We start from the raw sequence: 20612 nt of genomic DNA on the forward strand, positions 1-20612 counted from the left end.
TCTTTTTTATTTGAGAGAATTCTGTTCCCATGGTCTATGTGTTTATTTAGATGGCTGTATTTGTTTTTTTTTTTGTTGTTGTTGTTGTTGTTGTTTTTTTTTAGATGACTGTATTTGTAATGTAGTTTGAAAACAGGAAGTGTGATGCCTCCAGCTTTGTTTTTTCTTAGGATTTCTTTGGTTAATCAAGGCCATTTATGGTTCCATACAAATTTTAGAACTTTAAAAGATATTTCTGTAAAAAAAAAAATGCCATTAGAATTTAGTTAGGAGTTTTATGAAATCCATAAATGGCTTTGGGGAATATGGATATTTTAACATTTGTTCTTTTTACCCCAGAACACAGGATATATTTCCATTCATTTGTGTCTTTGGTTAAAGAAATTGACAAAGTTTTTTTCTCAGTGTATGGATCTTTCATCCCCTTACATACATCACTGTGTAATTTTCTTCTGTTTTTGATGCAGTTGTGAGTGAGCCTGTTTATTTTTTCTTCAGATATTTTGTTGTTTGTTAGTGTATAGAAATGCAACTGATTTCTGTTTATTCTGATTATTACTTTAGTCTTCTTACTCCTTATTGGTCTGTTCAGATTTTTGATTTCTTGATTTAATCTGAATAGGTTGTATATTTGTTAGGATCTTTTATATTTGTAGTGTATAAACTACACTTTTATTTCTGATTGATGTAGCAATCAAATTCTTACTTCAGGGCGCCTGGGTGGCCACTGATTTTGATTTTTCCTTTTTTTTTTTTTAAGTCTAGCTAAATGTTTGTCATCTTTCACAAAACTAGATCTATATATTCTGTTATTTTTTTCCTTTTACTAACTCTGGGCTTACCTTGTTCTTTATACAGTTAGGTTGTTTATAAACTTCCCTCACAGAATTGCTTTTGCTGCATCCCATAAGTTATGGTTTGCTGTGTTTCTATTTTCTTTTGTCTCAAGATAGTTTTTAACTAGTCTTTTAATGTTTTTCTTTGACTCACTGGTTGTTCAAGAGTATTTAATTTCCACACATTTGTGAATTTTCTGGCTTTCCTCCAGCTATTGATTTCTAGTTTCATGTCTTTGCGGTCAGAAAACATAATTTGTATCCATTATCCTGAATAATGTTCCCTGTTCACTTGAGAATTTGTATTCTGCTGCTGTTGGTAGAAATAGAAATGCCCTCTATATATCTGTTAGGTCGTTCTAAACTATAATGCTGACAAATTTCCTTATTAATTTTTTAGGATAATCTATCCATTATTGGAAGTGGGGTAATCAAGTCCTCTACCATGTTTGTATTGTTGTCTATTTCTCTCTCAATATCTATTAGTATTTTCTTAATATCTATAGGCACTCTGATGCTGAGTTCATGTATATTTATGATTGGTATATACTCTTGATGACTGATCCCTTTATCTATAATAAGCAGTTTTTTACTTCATCACAGTTTGTTTTTCTTGTTACAGGTTTTGACTTAAAGTCTGTTTTTAAGTACAGCTATTCCTGCTCTCCTTAGGTTTCCATGTGCATAGAATATCTTTCTCCATAACTTCACTTTGAGCCTCTATGTCTCCTTAAAGCTGAAATGAGTTTCATTTAGGTAGCACATCGTTTGAAGAATTTAATTCATTAAATATAAATGGATTAATGATACTTAAGGACTTGTAGGTAAGGTTGTGTGATTATCTTGTTCCTTTCTTGTCCTCCTTTGTAAATTTAGGATTTTCCATAGTGGTATGCTTTGATTCACTTCTCAATCTTTTTTTTTTTTTAATTAATTCAACCTGCTCCAAGTTTTAGGTTTGTGGTTACCATAAAACATAGTTATAATAGCCTATGTTAGGCTAACAACTTCAATTGCATTTAAAAACTCTAAACAAAAATATACAAGTTGCAACATTAAAAACATAAGAGGAGTAAATGATTAGACATTTGTAATATTTTCCCATTTAACCCTTACAGTAGGATTAACTGACACACCACAAATTAACATGCTGCATTAAAGTATTCAGAATACTTAACTTTACAGTGTGTTTTATACTTTCATATGTTTTCATATTTCTAACTAATGTCGTTTCATTTTAGCTTGGCAAATTCCTTTAAGCCTTTTTTGTAAGGCAGGTCCTATGGTGATTATCTCCCTCAGCTTTTGTTTGGGAATGTCTTTACCTTACCTTCACTTCTGAAGGACAACGTTGCAGGGTAAAGTATTTTGGTTGGCAGGATCCCCTGCCTGCCCCCCCCAGCCCCAGTCCTTTGACTGTATCATTCTATTCTTTAAGGTGTCTTCTAAAAATCCAATGGTAGCCTTATGGGGATTCCCTTCTATGAGAGAATTCTGCTCTTACTGCTTTTAAATACTCTTTGTCTTTGATTTCAGACAACTGTACAATAATGTTTTTTGGTGACAATGATTGTAGTTTGAAATTTTGGGATGATCTATTATCTTAATGAATTTAGATGTCCGAATCTCTCCCCAGATTTTAGAAGTCCTCAGCCATTAAATCTTTAAGGTTTCTGTTCCTTTCTCCCTCTATTTTCCTTCTGAGATTCCAACTTTTCTTTAATGATATTCCGTGGTCCATGTTGACTTTCTTCACTTTTTCATTGTTCTCCTTTAAATAATTACAAAGATCTTGTCTTCACAGAATCTTTTTTCTGCTTGAGCCAGTATGCTTTTGATTCTCTTTATTGCATTTTTCATTTCATTCATTATATTCTTTAGCTCCAGAATTTGTTTGGTTCTTTTTAAATTTTTTTTCTCTGTTAAACTTTGCGTTTTGTTTGTGTATTTTGCTCTTGATTTCACTGTGTTATCTATCTTTGTTTTCTTGTGGCTCATTGAGATTCCTTAGAACAGCTACTTTGAATTCTTTGTCAGGTAAATCATTGACCTTCATTTTTTTGTGGTTGATTCCTGAAAAATTATTATGTTCTGGTGTTATATTTTTGTTGATTTTTTTCATGTTCCTTTAAGTCTTGCACTGCTGACTTCACAGTTGAGGAAGCGGTCACCTCCTGTATTCTTCACTAACTAGCTGAGAGAGAGAAATACCTTGTCAACCCTGCTAGAGATTCTGAGGCTTTCTCAGGCTTTCCCTATAGATACACCTGCTGACTGCTACCTTGTGTGACAGAATTCTTAAAGCTCATGTGCCTTCTCTCAATCCTCTCATAAAGATATTTCTCAATAACATAAAGCCAGACCTGTTGGTGACAGTCTTCATTTTGCTTGCCCTAGAATGGTGCTAATGCAGGTCCATAGATTTGGGCTAGCTTCATGAACACACTCACTAGACCTCTGAAACTCTCTTGCTGCTGCTGGGGGTGCCTATGACCCCTTTGAGGATCTGCATTCTAGGTGTCCCTTGTGGCTCACTGGGGGCTTCCTGATGGTGCCTGTGACATGTTTAGTAGAATCTGCATCCATCTGATACATTCACCATGCCTTAACCACTAACTAACTGCTTCCAAGTCAGGATGTTCAGTACTCAGTATTCTGGATAGGGCAAAAGATAAATGAGACTCTTTGGCAATATCCTGCCCTGATGGAGAAGTTGTGCACTATTCACGTACTCTTACTTTCCCCCCTGGAAGAAATCATGGACTGAAAACTTTCTCTTAACACTAAGCTGTGCTGGTTTAGGGGATGGGTGATGTGGGTAAAATGAACCATTACCTGCTTCCATGCTTCCATCTGGTATTTTTTTGTTCTAATGATGTGCTGAAACTTCCCCACTGGATTCCGGGATTTCCACAAAGTCTTCCTTGCCCATTGGTGATTGTCTTGATTGATGTTCTCTAGGGGAAAGATAGTATAAAATACTCCACCATTACGATGATGTCTCTCCTATAATTATTTAAACACAATTTCACCCTCATGCCTCCATATTCCATCCTAGCCCTTTTCCTCTTTGCTTATCTCCCAATCCAACAGTGAGAACCTGAGTGCCACCATCTTTCATCCATTTACATAATAGTTCAATTCTAGTATACAAGTATACTGGTTCATAATTTGTTAAATCAGTACTCTGATAAGAGAAGTTGTATAAAAACTGCATTAGTTGGTAAAGCTTTTTCTTATCTATACTCATTTCCAAAGTTCCCTAGATGACTACTTTGTACCTTTCCCTTTTAGTGAGATGATGTCCTACATTTTGATACGATTCATTTGTTTTCTTCTTGTTTGCAACCCCTAACCTCCTAATGCATTTAAAAACATTTTTTTTTTAACATTTAGTTTCACTCTTTGTGCTATGAAGTTGTAATGGTTTTGACAAGTTCACGGTCTAATGTATTCATCAGTACTCTATTACACAGAATTGGTTTATCCCTTAAAAACCCTGTTTCACCTATTAAACTTTCTTCTCCCTTAGAACCCAGGGTTAGCACTTATTTATTTTCTGTCCTATAGTTTTTTTTTTTTTTTCCTGAAGGTCATATTAATTCAATATGTAACCTGTTCAGGCTGACTACTTCCAGTTAGCAATACGCAATTAACATTCATTCATATTAATAGCTCATTATCTGTTATCCTTAAATCCTATATAGTAGGTATATTTCACTGTTTATCCTCTCACATATTTAAGGACATCTCAAGTGCTTCCAGTTTGGGACAATTATAAATAGTGCTCCTATAAATTTTCACATGGATGTGTAGACATTGTTTTTCAAAAGAGATGAACAAATACTAAGAATTTGATTGCTACATCAAAGATAAACCTCTGTTTAGCTCTTTAAGAAACTGTCAATGAGTCTTCCGAAGTGGCTGTGCCATTTCGTTCCTTCCAATGATGGAAATTATTTCCTATTTCTCCAAATCCTTGACAAAATTGCTATTATTAGGATTTAATTTTTTAAATTTTTACCTATTCTAAAAAGCATGGAGTATTTTGTTAAGTTTAATTTTTTCCCTAATGAGAAGTGGTTGTTGATCTTTGAAATTCCTTAAACTGTAATTTGTTGCTAAATTTTGAAAGTTTTCTAATTGAAATATTTCTTCTGCCTCATTCTTTCTTCACTTTTTCAATTATGCCTACATTGAAACTTTCTGAAACAGTTCTTAGGTGTTCTGGTGTCTTTTTCATTTTCTTTTCATGTTCTCATTTCAGTTTGGAAAGTTTCCATTGACTTTCTTCGACTCTTTCCTTGGTGTGTTAAATAATTTGATGAGCTGATCAAAGGCATTCTTCATTTTCGTTACTTGCTTCTTGATTTCTTGCATGTGCTTTTGATTCTTTCACATTGTTGTCATCTTTCTGGTAACAGTATTTTAAAACACTTGTCTGGTAATTCCTACGTTTGTGTCACATATGAATTTGTTTCTGATGATTATTTTGTCTCTTTAGGTTGTGTAATAGGTCTTATCTATGTTGTAATGTGAGAAGTTCTATTAATTTGCCTAGGATTTCAGCTTTTTTTAGTGATAGGTTTCAAATACCTCTATGTTCTTATTTTTGCCTTTTTTGCCTGGCATTAGGGCTTCTCTTTGCTCTGTTCCTCAGAAAGAGTATGCATCTTGGGACTTCTTTCAACTGTGATCCACTCTTAATATACTTGAGGTGTATTGGGATGATGGTTGGATGTGAGAGAAGGAAAGCAAGCCACATTCTTTGGAATAAATGTCAGGCTAATAGATCTCCCCTCTCTTTGGGGTTTGCCTTTAAGTTTTTCTGGTTCTTTTCCAGGGATACAACTTTTATCTTTTTGGTCCCCTCATCTGTTCTACTTCCAGCATTCCCAATCTACTTTTTTTGAAGCCTTGTTCTGTTGTGAATTAGTTTTTCCTTCTCCTCTTAATATAGGAAAGCTGGAAAGGGTACAGTATTGTGGAATTCCTTTCCACCAAGGGATTCCCTGAGAGTCGAGCTTCATTATGAGGATTTTGGAAGGTATCATAGTTGTTTCTCTTCCTTTATTCTTCAGAGTCATGAGGTTGTTTTTCTCAGATTTTCTCTGTGAAAGCCTAGTGCAGTCTCTGGAAGGAATTGTGACCCTCAAAAGTTTCTTACTCCAGTGTACACTCAGCTGGCAGCAATTTCTGATTTTCCAGTAAAGTAAGTCTTACTATCATTAATAGCTTCCAGATGCTTCTGCCTCTCCAGAAATGGGGATAACTGTTTGCCCTGTGCTCCTAGTTTTCTGATGGTTCTAAGAAAGTTCACTTTTACAACTTGGACTTGAAACCAAGAAACTTATATTTAATTTAAAAACCAGTTAATTACCTTTTTAATTAATAAATTGACCCTTGATATAAACAGCATTATATTGCATAAAATCACTAAATATAATAAGTGTAAACTTGTAGGAGCATGAATTTCCAAATGTTTTATCCATGCTTAAAAAGGGAATAATCAAAATGATTTGAAAAAATTAGATTTCAGCTTTTCAGTTTACAGATCTAAATTGTACTTCTGAGCTCTCACAGCAAATTTATTATTAGCCAGTAATAGAACAGATTTTTAAAAACCCTCTTCTACCCTTGTTTCTGCTTTATTCTTACCCTATAGGAACTCTAGGGACCTTACCGTCTTGTATTTAGGCACCATTAGTATTTTTCACTCTTCTACCATCTCCAACCTCACTGACATATACAATATCCTATGAGGTGCTAAATGATAGGTGTTGGATTCTGAGTTTTGGCATTCCAACTAAAATTTTGTTTCAGACCTCTGTTGGCTTCCTAATCAAGTGTTTGTCGATCATATAACATCTTGGGTGCTTCCCACTTAACGGTGACTGTTATTTTTGTTGATCTATATACTCACTTATCAACCCATCTGTGCCTCAGTTTCTGCTATGTACTTTTTTTAAGTAGACATCTGATTTTTTTCTTCCTTCATTCAAACCCTTACATTTCCACTCTACCTTTAGAGTCAGATAAACAATGCATGCAACATATGAACATTTTGTAAAATGATAAAGAAATGTACAAAGGGTGAGAAAGACATGTCCATAACCTATTCGTTCTGGAGAAGTTTACATATACAGACATTTATCTGACTCTACTGGAATCTATTTTTTTCTCTTTCATACATAATAACTTGGGATAAGGATTTTTCTTCTCTACATTCATTTATTCTTAAGTAAAAAAAAAAAAATTGAGTGTAGAAACTTTTGAGGGTCACAATTCCTTCCAGAGACTACCAGGCCTTCACAGAGGAAACCTGAGAAAAACCACCTCATGACTCTGAGGAATAAAGGAAGAGAAACAACTACGATAGCCTCATAATAAGTAAGTTAGCAATTGGCAAGGTTTGCTTTGGGAAAATACCAAATGTGGACTGTCTTTAATGTGAAAATGCTATTTTAAGTGATTCAGAAAAGTTCATTAGACATTTTTAATGAAATCTTATGAATCTGAATGAGCAATATGAAAGTTAACTCCAAATGTAATGATAGCCACATTAATTACCAAGGGAGTTTGGAGTTCAAGAAAGTTAAAAACAAACTTGTCTAGCTGTTAGTACTGAATGGCTTTTAAATTTAAGGATTAAAATACTATTTTATAGGAAATGAAGAAAAAGAAAATAGCATGGGAGGAAAAGGAAAAATGGTACAAAGGGTGAGGAGAAAAAAAGTAAAGGAGATGATCTTAGGAAAAACACATTTCAGTTTTTTTAATATATTCATAGACTTGATAATATGGTTTAAAATCCCATTGAAGAATGTATATATCTTCATATTTTACTAATTCATATTTTTTAAAGATTTCATTTATTTGAGAGAGAGATTGAGAACGAGTGGGAGGAGGGGCAGAAGGAGAAGCTGACTCCCTGAGGAGCAGGGAGCTGGATATGAGACTCCATCCCAGGGCCCTGGGGTCATGACCTGAGCTGAAGGCAGATGCTTAACCTTCTGAGCACCCAGGTGCCCACTAATTCACTTGCGATAGTTACAAAAGACTTTCACTAGCATCCTAAGACTACTCCATTGGAATATAGTTGCTATTGGTGGTATCCAGGGCTGTCATTTTTAATTTCTTGTCCACAACAGTTTTATAAATGGAGTATAAGCAAAACCATTAGTTCATGCACAGAAGAGAGTAACAATGAGTAGAAATAGCTCAGATCAGTGAAATATTCTGCAAGGTTCAAGAGTGTATTTATCACTGACAGACATTTTATGTTTGTTCTATGAGTACAAAGTGAAAAACAAACATTTATCACTGCAAAGCTATTTCAGCTAAGAAAGTGCTAATATATTCTGAGACAGATTTTGAGCCACAGTGAAGAGTATGTCACGACGGGGAGGGATAATTGTGGACTTTTTCCAAAAACAAGCCATGGCTATCAATATTCCCAAATCCTGACAATTGCTCCTTTTTTTTCCTCTCAAACAGAAGATTATCAACTCTTGTGTCCTACTTACCCTGACTTGTTTTATTTCTTTCTTGTGCTGGGATTTCATTATTTTTAGTGCTAGAGGCATTGTAACCTATCTCAAGTACCTGATTTGCATGTTGAATAATTCAATTGATTCTCTGCATCCATGAGCATGGATGGAACCAAAACCTAATGTTTCATCCAAATATGACCTAGACGTATTGGATATTTGCTAAGTAAAGAATATAGGAATGTAATCAGAATACTTGCAGATGTCATTCTATGAACAACAACAAAATGATGTGACTTTAAAACAACATTGAGAACTGGGGGAGGAGACAACAAAGTTTGCGACACTGAAGAATTAAATGAAGGATAATAAGAAAATGGTACTGAAAATCAGTAGAAAGTTTCTATTTAAAGGGTTTTTTCAAGCACCAGAAACTATAATGAAAAGAAAGATGATGAACATTCTGTTAATGTTTAATGATTACAAAAAGATGGGACTTCTGTTTCTCATAATGGAGTAACAGGGAATACATTTATGTTCCCACTTAAAACAATGACTTTCAAGAAATTAGAAATCCTACAAAGAAGGAAAATAATCCTTGAGAGACCTGAAAGAAGCTAAATGAGCCTTGAGATCACCAGCTTACTGTAATGAGAGTTTCCAGGCCCTAAAGCCAAAAGGGTAACCTAGGCAGAGGCGGTCGACTCCCAGAGTTGAACAGATGTCGCCAAAAGTCTACATAGTTCGAGAGAGTTTGAAGTCAAATTACTGGACATTTTGGACCTTCTATTTTTAATCTTTTGAGGAAGCTTCATACTGTTTCCACAGTGGCTGCACCAGTTTGCATTCCCACCAACAGTGTATGAGGGTTGGTTTTTCTCCATATCTTCTTCAACACTTGTTTCTTGTGTTTATTTTATCCATTCTGACAGGTGTAGGGTAATATCTCATAGTTTTGCATTTCCCCAATGTTGAGCATCTTTTCATGTGTCTGTTGGCCATGTGTACATTTTCTTTGGAGAAATGTCTGTTCATGCCTTCTGTCAATTTTTTAACTGGATGTTTTGGGGGGTGTATAAGTTATTCACACACTTTGGATACTAACCCTTTATCAGATCTGTCATTTGCAAATATCTTCTCCCATTCCAGAGGTTGCCTTTTAGATTTGTTGATTGTTTTCTTTGTGGTTCAGCAGCTTTTCATTTGGGTGTAGTTCCAAAACTTTATTTTTGCTTCTATTTCCCTCGCCCCAGGAGACACATCTAGAAAAATGTTGCTACAACAGGGACATTACTGCCTATACTCTCTTCTAGGGGTTTCATGTTTCACATTTAGATTCATAATCCATTTTGAGTTTATTTTTGTGTATGGTATAAGAAAGTGGTCCAGTTTCATCCTCTAGCATGTAGCAGTCCAGTTTTCCCAACACCATTTGTTGAAGAGATTGCTTTTTTCCCTACTGTCTATTTTTGCCTCCATTGTCACATAATTGTGTTTTTTTTCTGGGCTTTCTATTCTGTTCCCTTGATCTTTTTGTCTTTTGTGTATGTGTGCCAGTACCATACTTTTTGGATTACTAGAGTTTTGTAATACAACAGGAAGTGCAGATTTGTAATAGCCCTGGCTTTGTTCTTCTGTTTCAAGATTGCTTTGGCTATTCAGGTTCTTTTTGGTTCCATACACAGGATTGTTTGTTCTAGTTCAGTGAAAAAGGCCTCTGGTATTTATAGGGATTGCATTAAAGCTGTAGATTGTTTGGGGCAGTAAGGCACATTTTGTCTTTCCAATCCATGAGCATGGAATATTTGAAAAGTTTTAGGTACCTGTCTGCTTATTGTAATAATGCTACAATAGACAAATTATGAAAGCAGCCCAAGTGTCCACTAACAATGAATGGGTAAAGATGTGTGTCTGTACATACACACATATATGGACAACAACATGGATGGATCTAGAGAGTATCATGCTGAGTGAAATAAGTTAGTCATAGAAAGGTAAATACCATATAATTTCACTCATCTGTGGAATCAAGGAACAAAACAAAGGAACAAAGAAAAAGACAAACCAAAAAAGTAGACTGTTAGCATACAGATGGTGCCTGAAGGGGAAGTGGGTGTGGGACAGGTAAAATAGGTGAAGTGGATTACAAGTACACTTAGAGCACTGAATAATGTATAGGATTAGTGAGTCACTACATTGTACTCCTGAAAGTAATACAACACTACATGCGAACTACACTGGAATATATATATATATATATATATATATATATATATATATATATATATATATATATATATATATAGTTGCAGAACAAAGAGAGAGGAGAACTCATTGATGTCTGCAGAGAGTTGCCCTAGAATAATTGTGGCGCATGAGTTGGCACACACACACAGGTGAAGAAACTACCTGAGAGTTGGAGCACCAGTATCCAGTGCTCCCACAGGGTTGTGCCTGTTTGCAAGCCAGAGTAGAAAATCTAATAATTCACAAGCCATTGGTAGAGAAATTTAAAAGGTCTTGCCTTAGTCATTGGTGGAATTAGCCTTAGAATAAACATCACTCTGATGCTGTCTAACGTCTTAAAACACAGATTCAAACAATCAACTGTAACTTAAATATGTCCTAGCCTAAAGCTCAAAAACCTTAAAAGCTCAAGGGATAAAAAATTATCTTCTAAAAAGTAAAATTCACAGTATCTTTTAGCCATTCAAATATTATCAAGCAGGTAAAGCAGAAAAACAAACAGAGCCAGAACGAGGAAAAGAAATGAAACAAACCTGACACCCTAGTGACAGAGATACAAACTATAGCTCTATTTATGTGCTATTTTTAGTATGTTCAAAAAGTTACATGAATGGTTAAGCATTTTAAGGAGAAAGATATTTGACCTTGAAGCAAAAATTAGTATAAAGTAAATACATTGGATATAATTGCTATAAGACACTGTAGAAAAATTCATAAACATGGATACCTCACAATAACTATTTAAAATATGACGCATCATAAGAATGGGGGGAAAAAAACCCCAATGTGATTTGTGGTACAACTCCAATCAGCCATTCTACTTAGAGTCCCCGAAAGAGACAGGGGTCGAAAAATATTTGAAGAAATAATTATGCAACAATTTCCCAGTTTGGTATAATTTTCCTCGTGTTATTAGGGCTTGGTGTTCCTTGAGCATCCTAAATACCTAGGTTTAGTTTTTATCAAAGAATATCTTAATGACATGGCTCAAAATTGGTTATAAATATTTAAAGGCATCCTGAGGAAAAGTATACGTACAGAGAAACAACAATAAGGATGAAAGCGATTTTTTGTTAGATCAAAGCGAGAGAGAATACAGTTGATCAACACCTTAGAAGTACTGAATAAAAAGTTGTCAACCACAAATTTGATGAATAGAGAAAATCTCTTAAAATAAAAATTTTTTTCAACTACAACCTGAGAGAATTGATGATGTACCAGGTCTATATTTTAAAAATGGATAAAAATGGTCTTTCAGAGTTCTGGTCCGCTATAGCAAAGAAGGAAGACCCTGAACTCACCTCCACAGATGTACCAACTTTACACCTACTTCTAGAGCAGTTCCTCCTGAAGAAAAGCTGAGGGAAGACCGAACAACTGCTGTGCAACGAAAGGTAGACCCCACAGAAAGCAGTGAGACAGAGAGTTGGTAATGAAGGGAACCCCCACCCCTGCCAATGCAGATTGCAGCAGGGAGGAATAGTACTGAGGGAGTAGCAGCAGATTGGTCATGCCTGGGACAGAGTGAAAAAGCTGCCATTTTATTTTTTAGATGGGGGGAGGAGTGAGAAAGAAAATCTTAAGCAGAATCCCCACTGAAGGCAGAGCTCGAGGCAGGGCCCAATCTCACGACCCTGAGATCATGACTTGAGCCGAAATCAAGAGTTGGATGCTTAACCAACTGAGCCAGCCTGGTGCCCCAAAAGCTGCCATTTTAAAGAGCAACTAGTATACGAAAGATCCAGCCACTTCAAGTGCTGAAAAGTTCTCTGGGTTGAAGGGGCTGGTGAAAACCACTGTTGACATGCTCCCTCCATCTTGATAGAGTAGCTAGGAACGGCTTCCATATGCCCTAGGCAGCCTGCAGCTTCAGTAAACCTCCCAGGTCCTAGCCCACGTGAGCCACGAATAGCCAGGCTGCAAAAAGCTGTAATTTAAAAACAATAACTAGAATATCAAGGAACTAGCTCTAGGACCCCTAAACGGCAAGGGAGCTTCTAAAATTGTCTCTGAGTCTGAGGGCCCAGAAAGTGCCACTGTTGAAATTCCTTATCTGCCTTGATAGTGCAGAGAGGAGCAAGGTCTGGTCTGCGGCCTCAGTGAGTCTTGGGTCCCTGAACCATGCCCACTGCAGCCGTCCGATCAAGGTGGCCCCAGTGTGGCGTGCTCCAGGACACTCCTAATCAGCACTCACGACAGCTCCAGCCACTGAGCCGACAACCACCAGCAACAGAGCACCCCAGAACACTCCAGACCCATCTCGCTTTGGCTTCAAACAGGTTTCTCGGGTACTCTTGAGGTAGGCAGTCAACTCTGTGACCTCCTGGCTCATACCTTCTTCTGCTACAGCCGAAACTCTGAGTACCCCCTGCATGGAGTGCTCTGGGAACTGCTAGCCTGTGCCTATCTTGACTCCAGCCTCCCTGCCAGGAGAACCCCTGTGCTGAACACTCTACCATATCCTAGCATGCTTCACTTGAGCATAGCTGTTCTGCCAGGATGCCATCTCTGGGGAGAGTGCCCCAGGACCCTTGGCTTGCACCCCACTTTGGCTCCAGCTGCCCTGCTAAGGTGCCTCCTGCACAGAATACTCAGGCACCCCCTTGCCCATGTCCTGGCACAGCTCCATTAACCTCACCAGGGTATTCTCTGCACAGAGAGGCCCAGGACACACAGACTTCCACTCCATCTTCAACCGACCACAGGGCCCTGTGTACAGGGAGCCCTGGGACCACCCCAGCCCATGAACCCTTGAGCTCTGCCACCCTATCAATCAGGGCACCAGCACAAGTGTCCTGAGATGCCCAGCCCACACAACGCCATTCCAACTAGCCAGCCAAAGTCACCAGGCACACAGAATCTACAGAGGGAATGACCATACACAAGATCAGTAGTGCAGATTTAGGAGAAGTAGCTGTTCCACCTACTTCATAGAAAGTCAAGCAAAATGAGTTGAAGACCTGAATGTGAAATCTGAAACCTTAAAACTCCTAGAAGAAAACACAGAAATTTATTTGACATCAGTCTTAGCAATATTTTTCAAGATGCATCTCCTCAGACAAGGGAAACTAAAAATAAAAACTTAGAGTGAAAAAAACCATTGAAAAGGCAACCCCGTGAATAGGAAATATTTGCAAATAATCTACCTGATAAGGAGTTAATATCCAAAATACAGAAAGAACGTATATACCAGAAAACACTGAAAAAAGAGAAATAATCCAATTTTAAGGACAGAAGACCTAGTAGACATTTTTCTGAAGAAGACAAACAGACACATGAAAAGATGTGTCCCCACATCATCAGGGAAATGTAAATCAAAACCACAATGAGATATTACCTTACACCTATCAGAATGGCTAGAATTAAGATAAGAAACAAGTGTTGGTGAGGATGTGGGACAAAAGGAAACGTGCACTGTTGGTGGGAATGCAACCTGGTGCTGCCATTATGGAAAACAGTATGGAGAGTCCTCAAAAAATTAAAAATAGAAATACCACATGATCCAGCATTCCACTACTGGGTATTTACTCAAACACTAATTTGAAAAGATAGATATATTCCTGTTTAATACAACATTATTTACAATAGGCAAGATATGGAAGCAATCCAAGTATTCATCAATAAGAAGATGTCGAATACACACACACACAAAGGAATATACTCTGCCACAAAAAAGAATGAGATCTTGGCATTTGGGGCCAGATGGATGGGCCTACAGGGTCTTACGCTAAATTAAAGAAGTTAGAGTGACAAAAACAAGTGCCATATGATCTCACTTTTATGTAGAATCTAAAAACAGACCCATAAATACAAAGAACTGATGCTTGCCAAAAGGAGTGAGGCTGGGGGATGGGCAAAGAGGGTGAAGGGGAGTGAAAGGTACAGCCTTCCAGCTACAGAATGAATAAGTCATGGGGATGAAAGGTACAGCATAGGAAGAATCATCGATGGTATTTTAGTGGCATTGTATGGTGACAGATGGGGGCTACACTTAGGTGAGCATAGAATAAATTATGGGGTTGTCAAAAACTACTTTTTTCTTGAAGTGTAGTTAACACACAATTTCAGGTATTCACCATGTTTTAAGATGGAAGAAAAATGATAATCAATATAAATATGAATCCACACAAAGAAATGAATTGTACTAGACAGGGTAAGTACACGGATTAAAATGATGTATCATTTACTTGTAAAAAAAACTGATACAATGTGGTATTTATGAAATGTGGAAATTGTATAACAAAAATAAAATTTGGGAAGGGAGTTACATAAGTATATTCTTGTACTATTTTTATACTATTTGTAAACTGGAATGATTTCACTCAAGTTAGATTATATTAGGGGCACCCTTCGGCTCAGGTCATGATCTCAGGGTCCTAGGATCGAGTCCCTCATCAGGCTCCCCACTCAGGAGGGAGTCTGCTTCTCCCTCTCCCTCTATGCTCTCTCTAGCTCTCACTCTGAAGTAAATAAATATTTTTTAAAAGATTGACATTAAATTTTTTTTACTCTAAGCCTTAAAGTAACCCTAAAATTTCAACAACAAAAAATTGCTGTCAATATGTCAACAAAACTGATAAAGAAGATTTTGAAAAAGGGAAAAAGGTAGCAAAAACAGATGGCACCAGTAGAAAATACATAGAACATTGTATGGTTACACTTAACCTTAATAGTAATGACATTACACGGAAATGCTCTAAACACCATCATCAAAAGGAATAAATGGATTCGATAAAAAGTGAGAATCCTATACTGCCAACAAAGAAACAAAATGGGACAAGTAAAAGTGTAGTAAAATACATACTATGTTAACACTAGTCAGAAAAAGTACGTTTCAGAGCAAAACACGTTGACAGGGCTAACTAAGGTGATTGATAATGATACATTGGCTAATTAAAATCTTAAATATTTTTGCACTTGATGCAAAATGCTTAATTAGTAACTCAAAACCTAGTTCTTCGAGAAGATTAATAAAATTGATGAAACTCTATACCAACTCTTCAGGATAAAAAGAGAAGTCTCAAATTAACCAATATCACGACAAGAGACATGTCACACTACAGAATCTATATTTCAGAATATTATGAACTTTATGCCACTCTGTCAAGAAGCTAGCCGACACAGACATAGTTCATAAGAATCATAGAATATGGATATATATTCATGAAGAAATGAATAAACTGAAATGGACAAAATCTTTGAAAAATCTAAACTATCAAAGTACTCTCAAAAGGAAATAACTTGAAAAGCCTTACTCCAACTTAAAAAAATTGTAGTTTTAAAACTGTCAACAAATTAAACCCTGGAACCAAATGGCTTCAATGAGGAATTATACAGAACATTAAAATAAGAAATAATGCCCTATCTATGGAAAATTCTTCAGGAAAATGAATGTTTCCAAATTCATTTTATGTGATTATAGTAATACCAATACTAAAGAATGACAATATAAGAATATAAAACATCAGGCCAATATCCTTCAAAAATATAGATGCAAAAATTCTAAGTGGAAATTAGCATGGCTAATTCAACAATATATTAAAAAGAAAATACATCATGACAACCTGGGGTTTATCCCAAGATTGCAAAGTCGATTTAACTTTCTAATGTCAAGGAATATAATTCACAATATTAATTTAAAAAAAAATCCCATGATCCCAATCGACATTCTTCTCATAAAACTAGAAACAGAAGAGAACTTTCTCAACATGATTAAGAGCATCTACAAAACCCAACAGTTAATAACATTTTAATGACAATGAAATGTATGCTCTCCCTAAAAAATCAGGAAAAAGACAAAGGTGCCTGCTCTCATCACTTCTTTCAACATTACATAGAAGGCCTAGGCATTGAAGTAAAAGGATAAGAATTAAAAATGTCTTTATCACAGATGATAAAATCTATGTAGAAAATTTGATGAATCTATAAAATCACTGCTAGAAGTTAAGCAACACTGCATATTATAAATTATACAAAATCATTGTATTCATAAAAGCATTGAAAATGAGATTTTAAAATACCATTTAAAATTGTACAAAATTATATTGGGGGATACCCAACAAAAAATGTGAAAGACATATACACTGAACACTACAAAAGTGCTAAGGAAATTCACATATGTGGAATGTTAAGTCATTTGATTTAGAAGACTCAATGTTGTTAAGATACTCATTCTCCAAAAACTTCTCAAACATTCAATAAAGTTCTAATGAAAATCTTAGCCAGTTTGTAAAAATTAACATACCTGTGTTGGAACAATTTTATATCCCTACTGCACCCCCCCAAAAAAATACATCATATAGAAATATAAACTTATGATGGATAATAGATTTGATGTAAAAATAAATTACAAAACATCTAGAAGAGAACGTTTTCTAACCATTATGCCAAAAGAATTCATAAATAAAAATATATCAAAATAAAAACTTCTCTTTGAAAGACATTCATATGCACACATTCTCGTATGTTCTTAGGTTTGCTTATGCATAAGTGAAATGAATGACAGCAAGAATACTAGGTATGAGAAGGAGAGATTGTGATTACTTGTTAATTTTAAGGATCTGTTATTACCTGTCAAATGTTACAGTATTATTTAAATGTGGACATGGATTAGGCACAGACATATTGCATTTCTAAGCAACCACTAAAAAATTTTTAAAAATGCACATGATTGTGACAAAAAAGGAGAGAACATGGAATCATAAATTGCTCAATTAAGACCAGGAAAGGACAGTATAAGAGAAACAGGCCAATAACCCTGATGAACACGGATACAAAAATCCTCAACAAAATACATCAAAGAGGACATACGATATGAACAAGTAGGATTTATTCCATGGATGCAAAAATGTTTCGACATCTGTAAATCCATGTGAAATACCACATTAACAAAATCAAAGGCTAAAATCATATGTTCATGTCAGTAAATGCACTAAAACCATTTCGAAAGTTCTATATCCATTTATGATAAAAACTGTCGACAAAGTGAATTTAGAACATACTTCAACATAATAAAGTCAGTGTATCCCAAACCCACAACTAATATTATACTTGATGGTGAAAAGCTGAGAGCATTTCCTCTGAAATTAGGAAGAAGATAGGATGCCCACTCTCTCCACTTTTATTCAACATAATATTGGCAACCCTCACTGGAGCAACTAGCAAATCGTTTGTCTATTAGAGAGAACGTATATAAAAAGCCCTAAAGACACCACCAAAAAAACTTTTAATACATGAATTCAATAAAATCACATTCTGTTCTGTTGGATTTCTATACACTAATAATGAACTATTAGAGAAATTAAGAAAATAATCCCATGTATAGTTGCATTAAAAAGAATAAAATAACTAGAAATAAATTTAACCAAGGAGGTGAAAGAATTGGACACTGAAAACTGGAACACAATAACGAAAGAAATTGAAGAAGACACAAAACACAAAACTGTAAAACTCCTAGAAGGCAACAAAGAAAAAAACCTAGATGGCCTTGGGAATTGTAATGACTTTTTCGGATACAGTACCAAAGGCTCTAGCCACGAAAGAAGGGACTGATAAGCTGGACTTCATTAAAGTTACAAACACCTCCTCCATGAAAGACAAGATGAAAAGAATGACAAGACATGCCAAAGAACAAGAAATAGTACTTGAAAAGACACATCTGATACAGAATTGTTATCCAATTATAGCATTTAACATATAAGAAGTCTTAAAACTCAAAAATAAGAAAATCTAATCAGAGAAAAAGCCAAAGACCTTAACAGATGCTTGAGCAAAGAAAATATACAGATGGCGAATAAGCACATCAAAAGAAGCTCCACATCTTATGTCACCAGGGAAATGCAAATTAAAACAACAGCAGGACACCACCTCACACCTAGCAGCGTGGCCAAAGCCTAGAACACTGACAATACCAAATGCAGGGGTGTTGTGAAGCAACAGGAACTTTCATTTGTGCCTGGTGAAAATGCAGAATGATGCAGCCACTTTAGAAGACATTTTGGTAGTTTATTACAATGGAAAATACCAGAATGTGATCCAGCAATCATGCTGCTGCTTATTTATCCAAAGGCATTAAACAAACACTTCTGTCCACACATCCCTGTAGAGGGATGTTTTTGCAGCTTTTTTCATAATTGCCCAAACTTGGAGGCATCCCGGATGTCTTTCCGAAAATCAGTTCATAAATGAGCTGTGGTACATCCTGACAATGGAATATTATTCAGTGCTAAATAAAAATGAGCTATTGAGACATGAAAAGACACCAAGGAAACTTCAATACAAATTACTAAGTGAAAGGTCAATCCAAAAAGGCCATAGACTATAGGACTATCAGTATATGACATCTTGTAAAGGTAAAACTTTGGAGACAGAAAAAAAAAAAAAACCCAAATCAGTAGTTGCCTGGGATTGGGGAAGAGGAAGGATGAATAGGTCAAGCATGAAGCAATTTTAAGGCAGTGAAATCACTCTGTCGGATGCTATAATGGTGAATACTTGTCATTGTACAGTTGTCCAAATACACAGAAGGTTCTATACCAAGAGTGAATTCTGTGGTAAACTACAGACCTTGGGTACAATGATGTGTCAATGTACGTTCATCAGTTATATGAAAGCACTTTGGCATAGGATTCTGATAATAGGAGAGGCTTTGTAAAAGTGAGGGCAACAAGTATACAGAAAATCTCTGTACCTTCAGCTCCATTTTACTGTCAGTGTACAATTGCTCTAAAAATAAAGTCTATTGAAAAAAAAAAACAATAGATGAGAACACCTGGAAGGATGGATTTGTCACTTATATTGAGGAAACAAAGCAGATAATGGTGTGGAAATCAAGAATTCTACTCAGTATTAGGATACTTAAGAGTGGAAAATGCTGTTGTCACTGAAATAAAGTTGATAAAAGAGACAAATATAATGATTGCCAAGTTACAATTGAAAGTCTAAGAACCAAATTCGTTTACAACATAAATATTAAAGAATATTTACCTTATATTTTCATAAATTAATTATTCATAAATATAATGAAACAAAACTTTATGACCGTATATTAACATATATTTTTATAATCTGTAATTATCTTAATGTATGTTATAATTCAAATAGATAAATACTGAACTGAGAGTACTAGAATAGCAATCAAATATAGACTGAGTCATTTAGTCTTATAAATTTCTTAAAAAGTAAAAATATTCAGAAAACATACCCATATAGTCCAAGAAAACAAAACAGAACCCTCTGTAAGTGGTATATAGAGTTTTCCCCCAAATACTATCCATGCATTCATAAGAATTTTCAATGTGGTAATTTGTTACACAATTTAGACTACTCACTGGGTTGGTTTTGTGTGTTGAGTCATTGATTTTACTACTATTCACCAACATTTTCAGTTCCCTTCCATTTCGGGCTATCTATTTGTATCTGTATCTGTCTTCTTACATGTGTACCAACTCATCGACCTTTGAGTAGAAGAATATAAGTGTGGATAGAATTAGTATTTCTGTTTTCAGTCTAAATTGCATTCCTACCCCAGAATTTATTATACTGCTGATAATCTCATAGTTTTGAAGCTATTCTATTGGATAACTGGATTTCTCATTAAAAGCCCCACAAAGGTTTACAAGGTGCAATCACAAAAACATTTAAAAATTGACAGCCAGGCTTAAAAATGGATTTCTTTTTAAGAAATGCCATGATACATGGTTACTTTTAATAGAAAGTGTTTAGAAACCATTAAAAATATGTTTTTGGATTTAGTTATACAAACTCACTGGCTATTATATTTATTTGCGTTATAAATATAGTTACATTTCTTATTCATTGGAAATCCTGAAGAACAACATATGTATGTATACAACAATATCTTTAAAGAATGAATGTATATTCAATTCATTCATATAACATCTCATGGACACCTACAAACTGGATTACATTTTTATTTAATTATCATTGTTACTAACTGTGAAAATTATCAATTCAAATTGTAATTAAATACATGAAAAAACTGAGTATTTGCAATTACTTAAGTAGTTGACTTTGAACA

The 20612-nt window shown here is 35.3% G+C and overlaps 1 protein-coding gene across 4 annotated transcripts in view; it reads right to left on the bottom strand.

Moving 5' to 3' along the window:
* Positions 1-733: 733 nt before the first annotated feature.
* Positions 734-20612, bottom strand: part of LOC123789340 (uncharacterized) — a 522668-nt gene continuing 502789 nt past the window's right edge. For 3 of the 4 annotated variants that reach the window (XM_087861123.1, XM_087861122.1, XM_087861120.1), the window contains 2 exons: positions 3672-3793; positions 734-3030 (listed from right to left, as the gene is read on the bottom strand). In XM_087861123.1, coding sequence (XP_087717249.1) covers positions 3706-3793 — 88 coding nt within the window. In that variant the 3' untranslated portion in view covers positions 734-3030; positions 3672-3705. The remainder of the gene's footprint in view (positions 3031-3671; positions 3794-20612) is intronic. The other variant, XM_087861121.1, reaches the window with a different exon arrangement.

Source organism: Ursus americanus, chromosome 3 (assembly GCF_024610735.1).
Source record: "Ursus americanus isolate L20-20 chromosome 3, mUrsAme1.1.p, whole genome shotgun sequence".
In the NCBI taxonomy this organism is placed as follows: Eukaryota; Metazoa; Chordata; class Mammalia; order Carnivora; family Ursidae; genus Ursus; species Ursus americanus.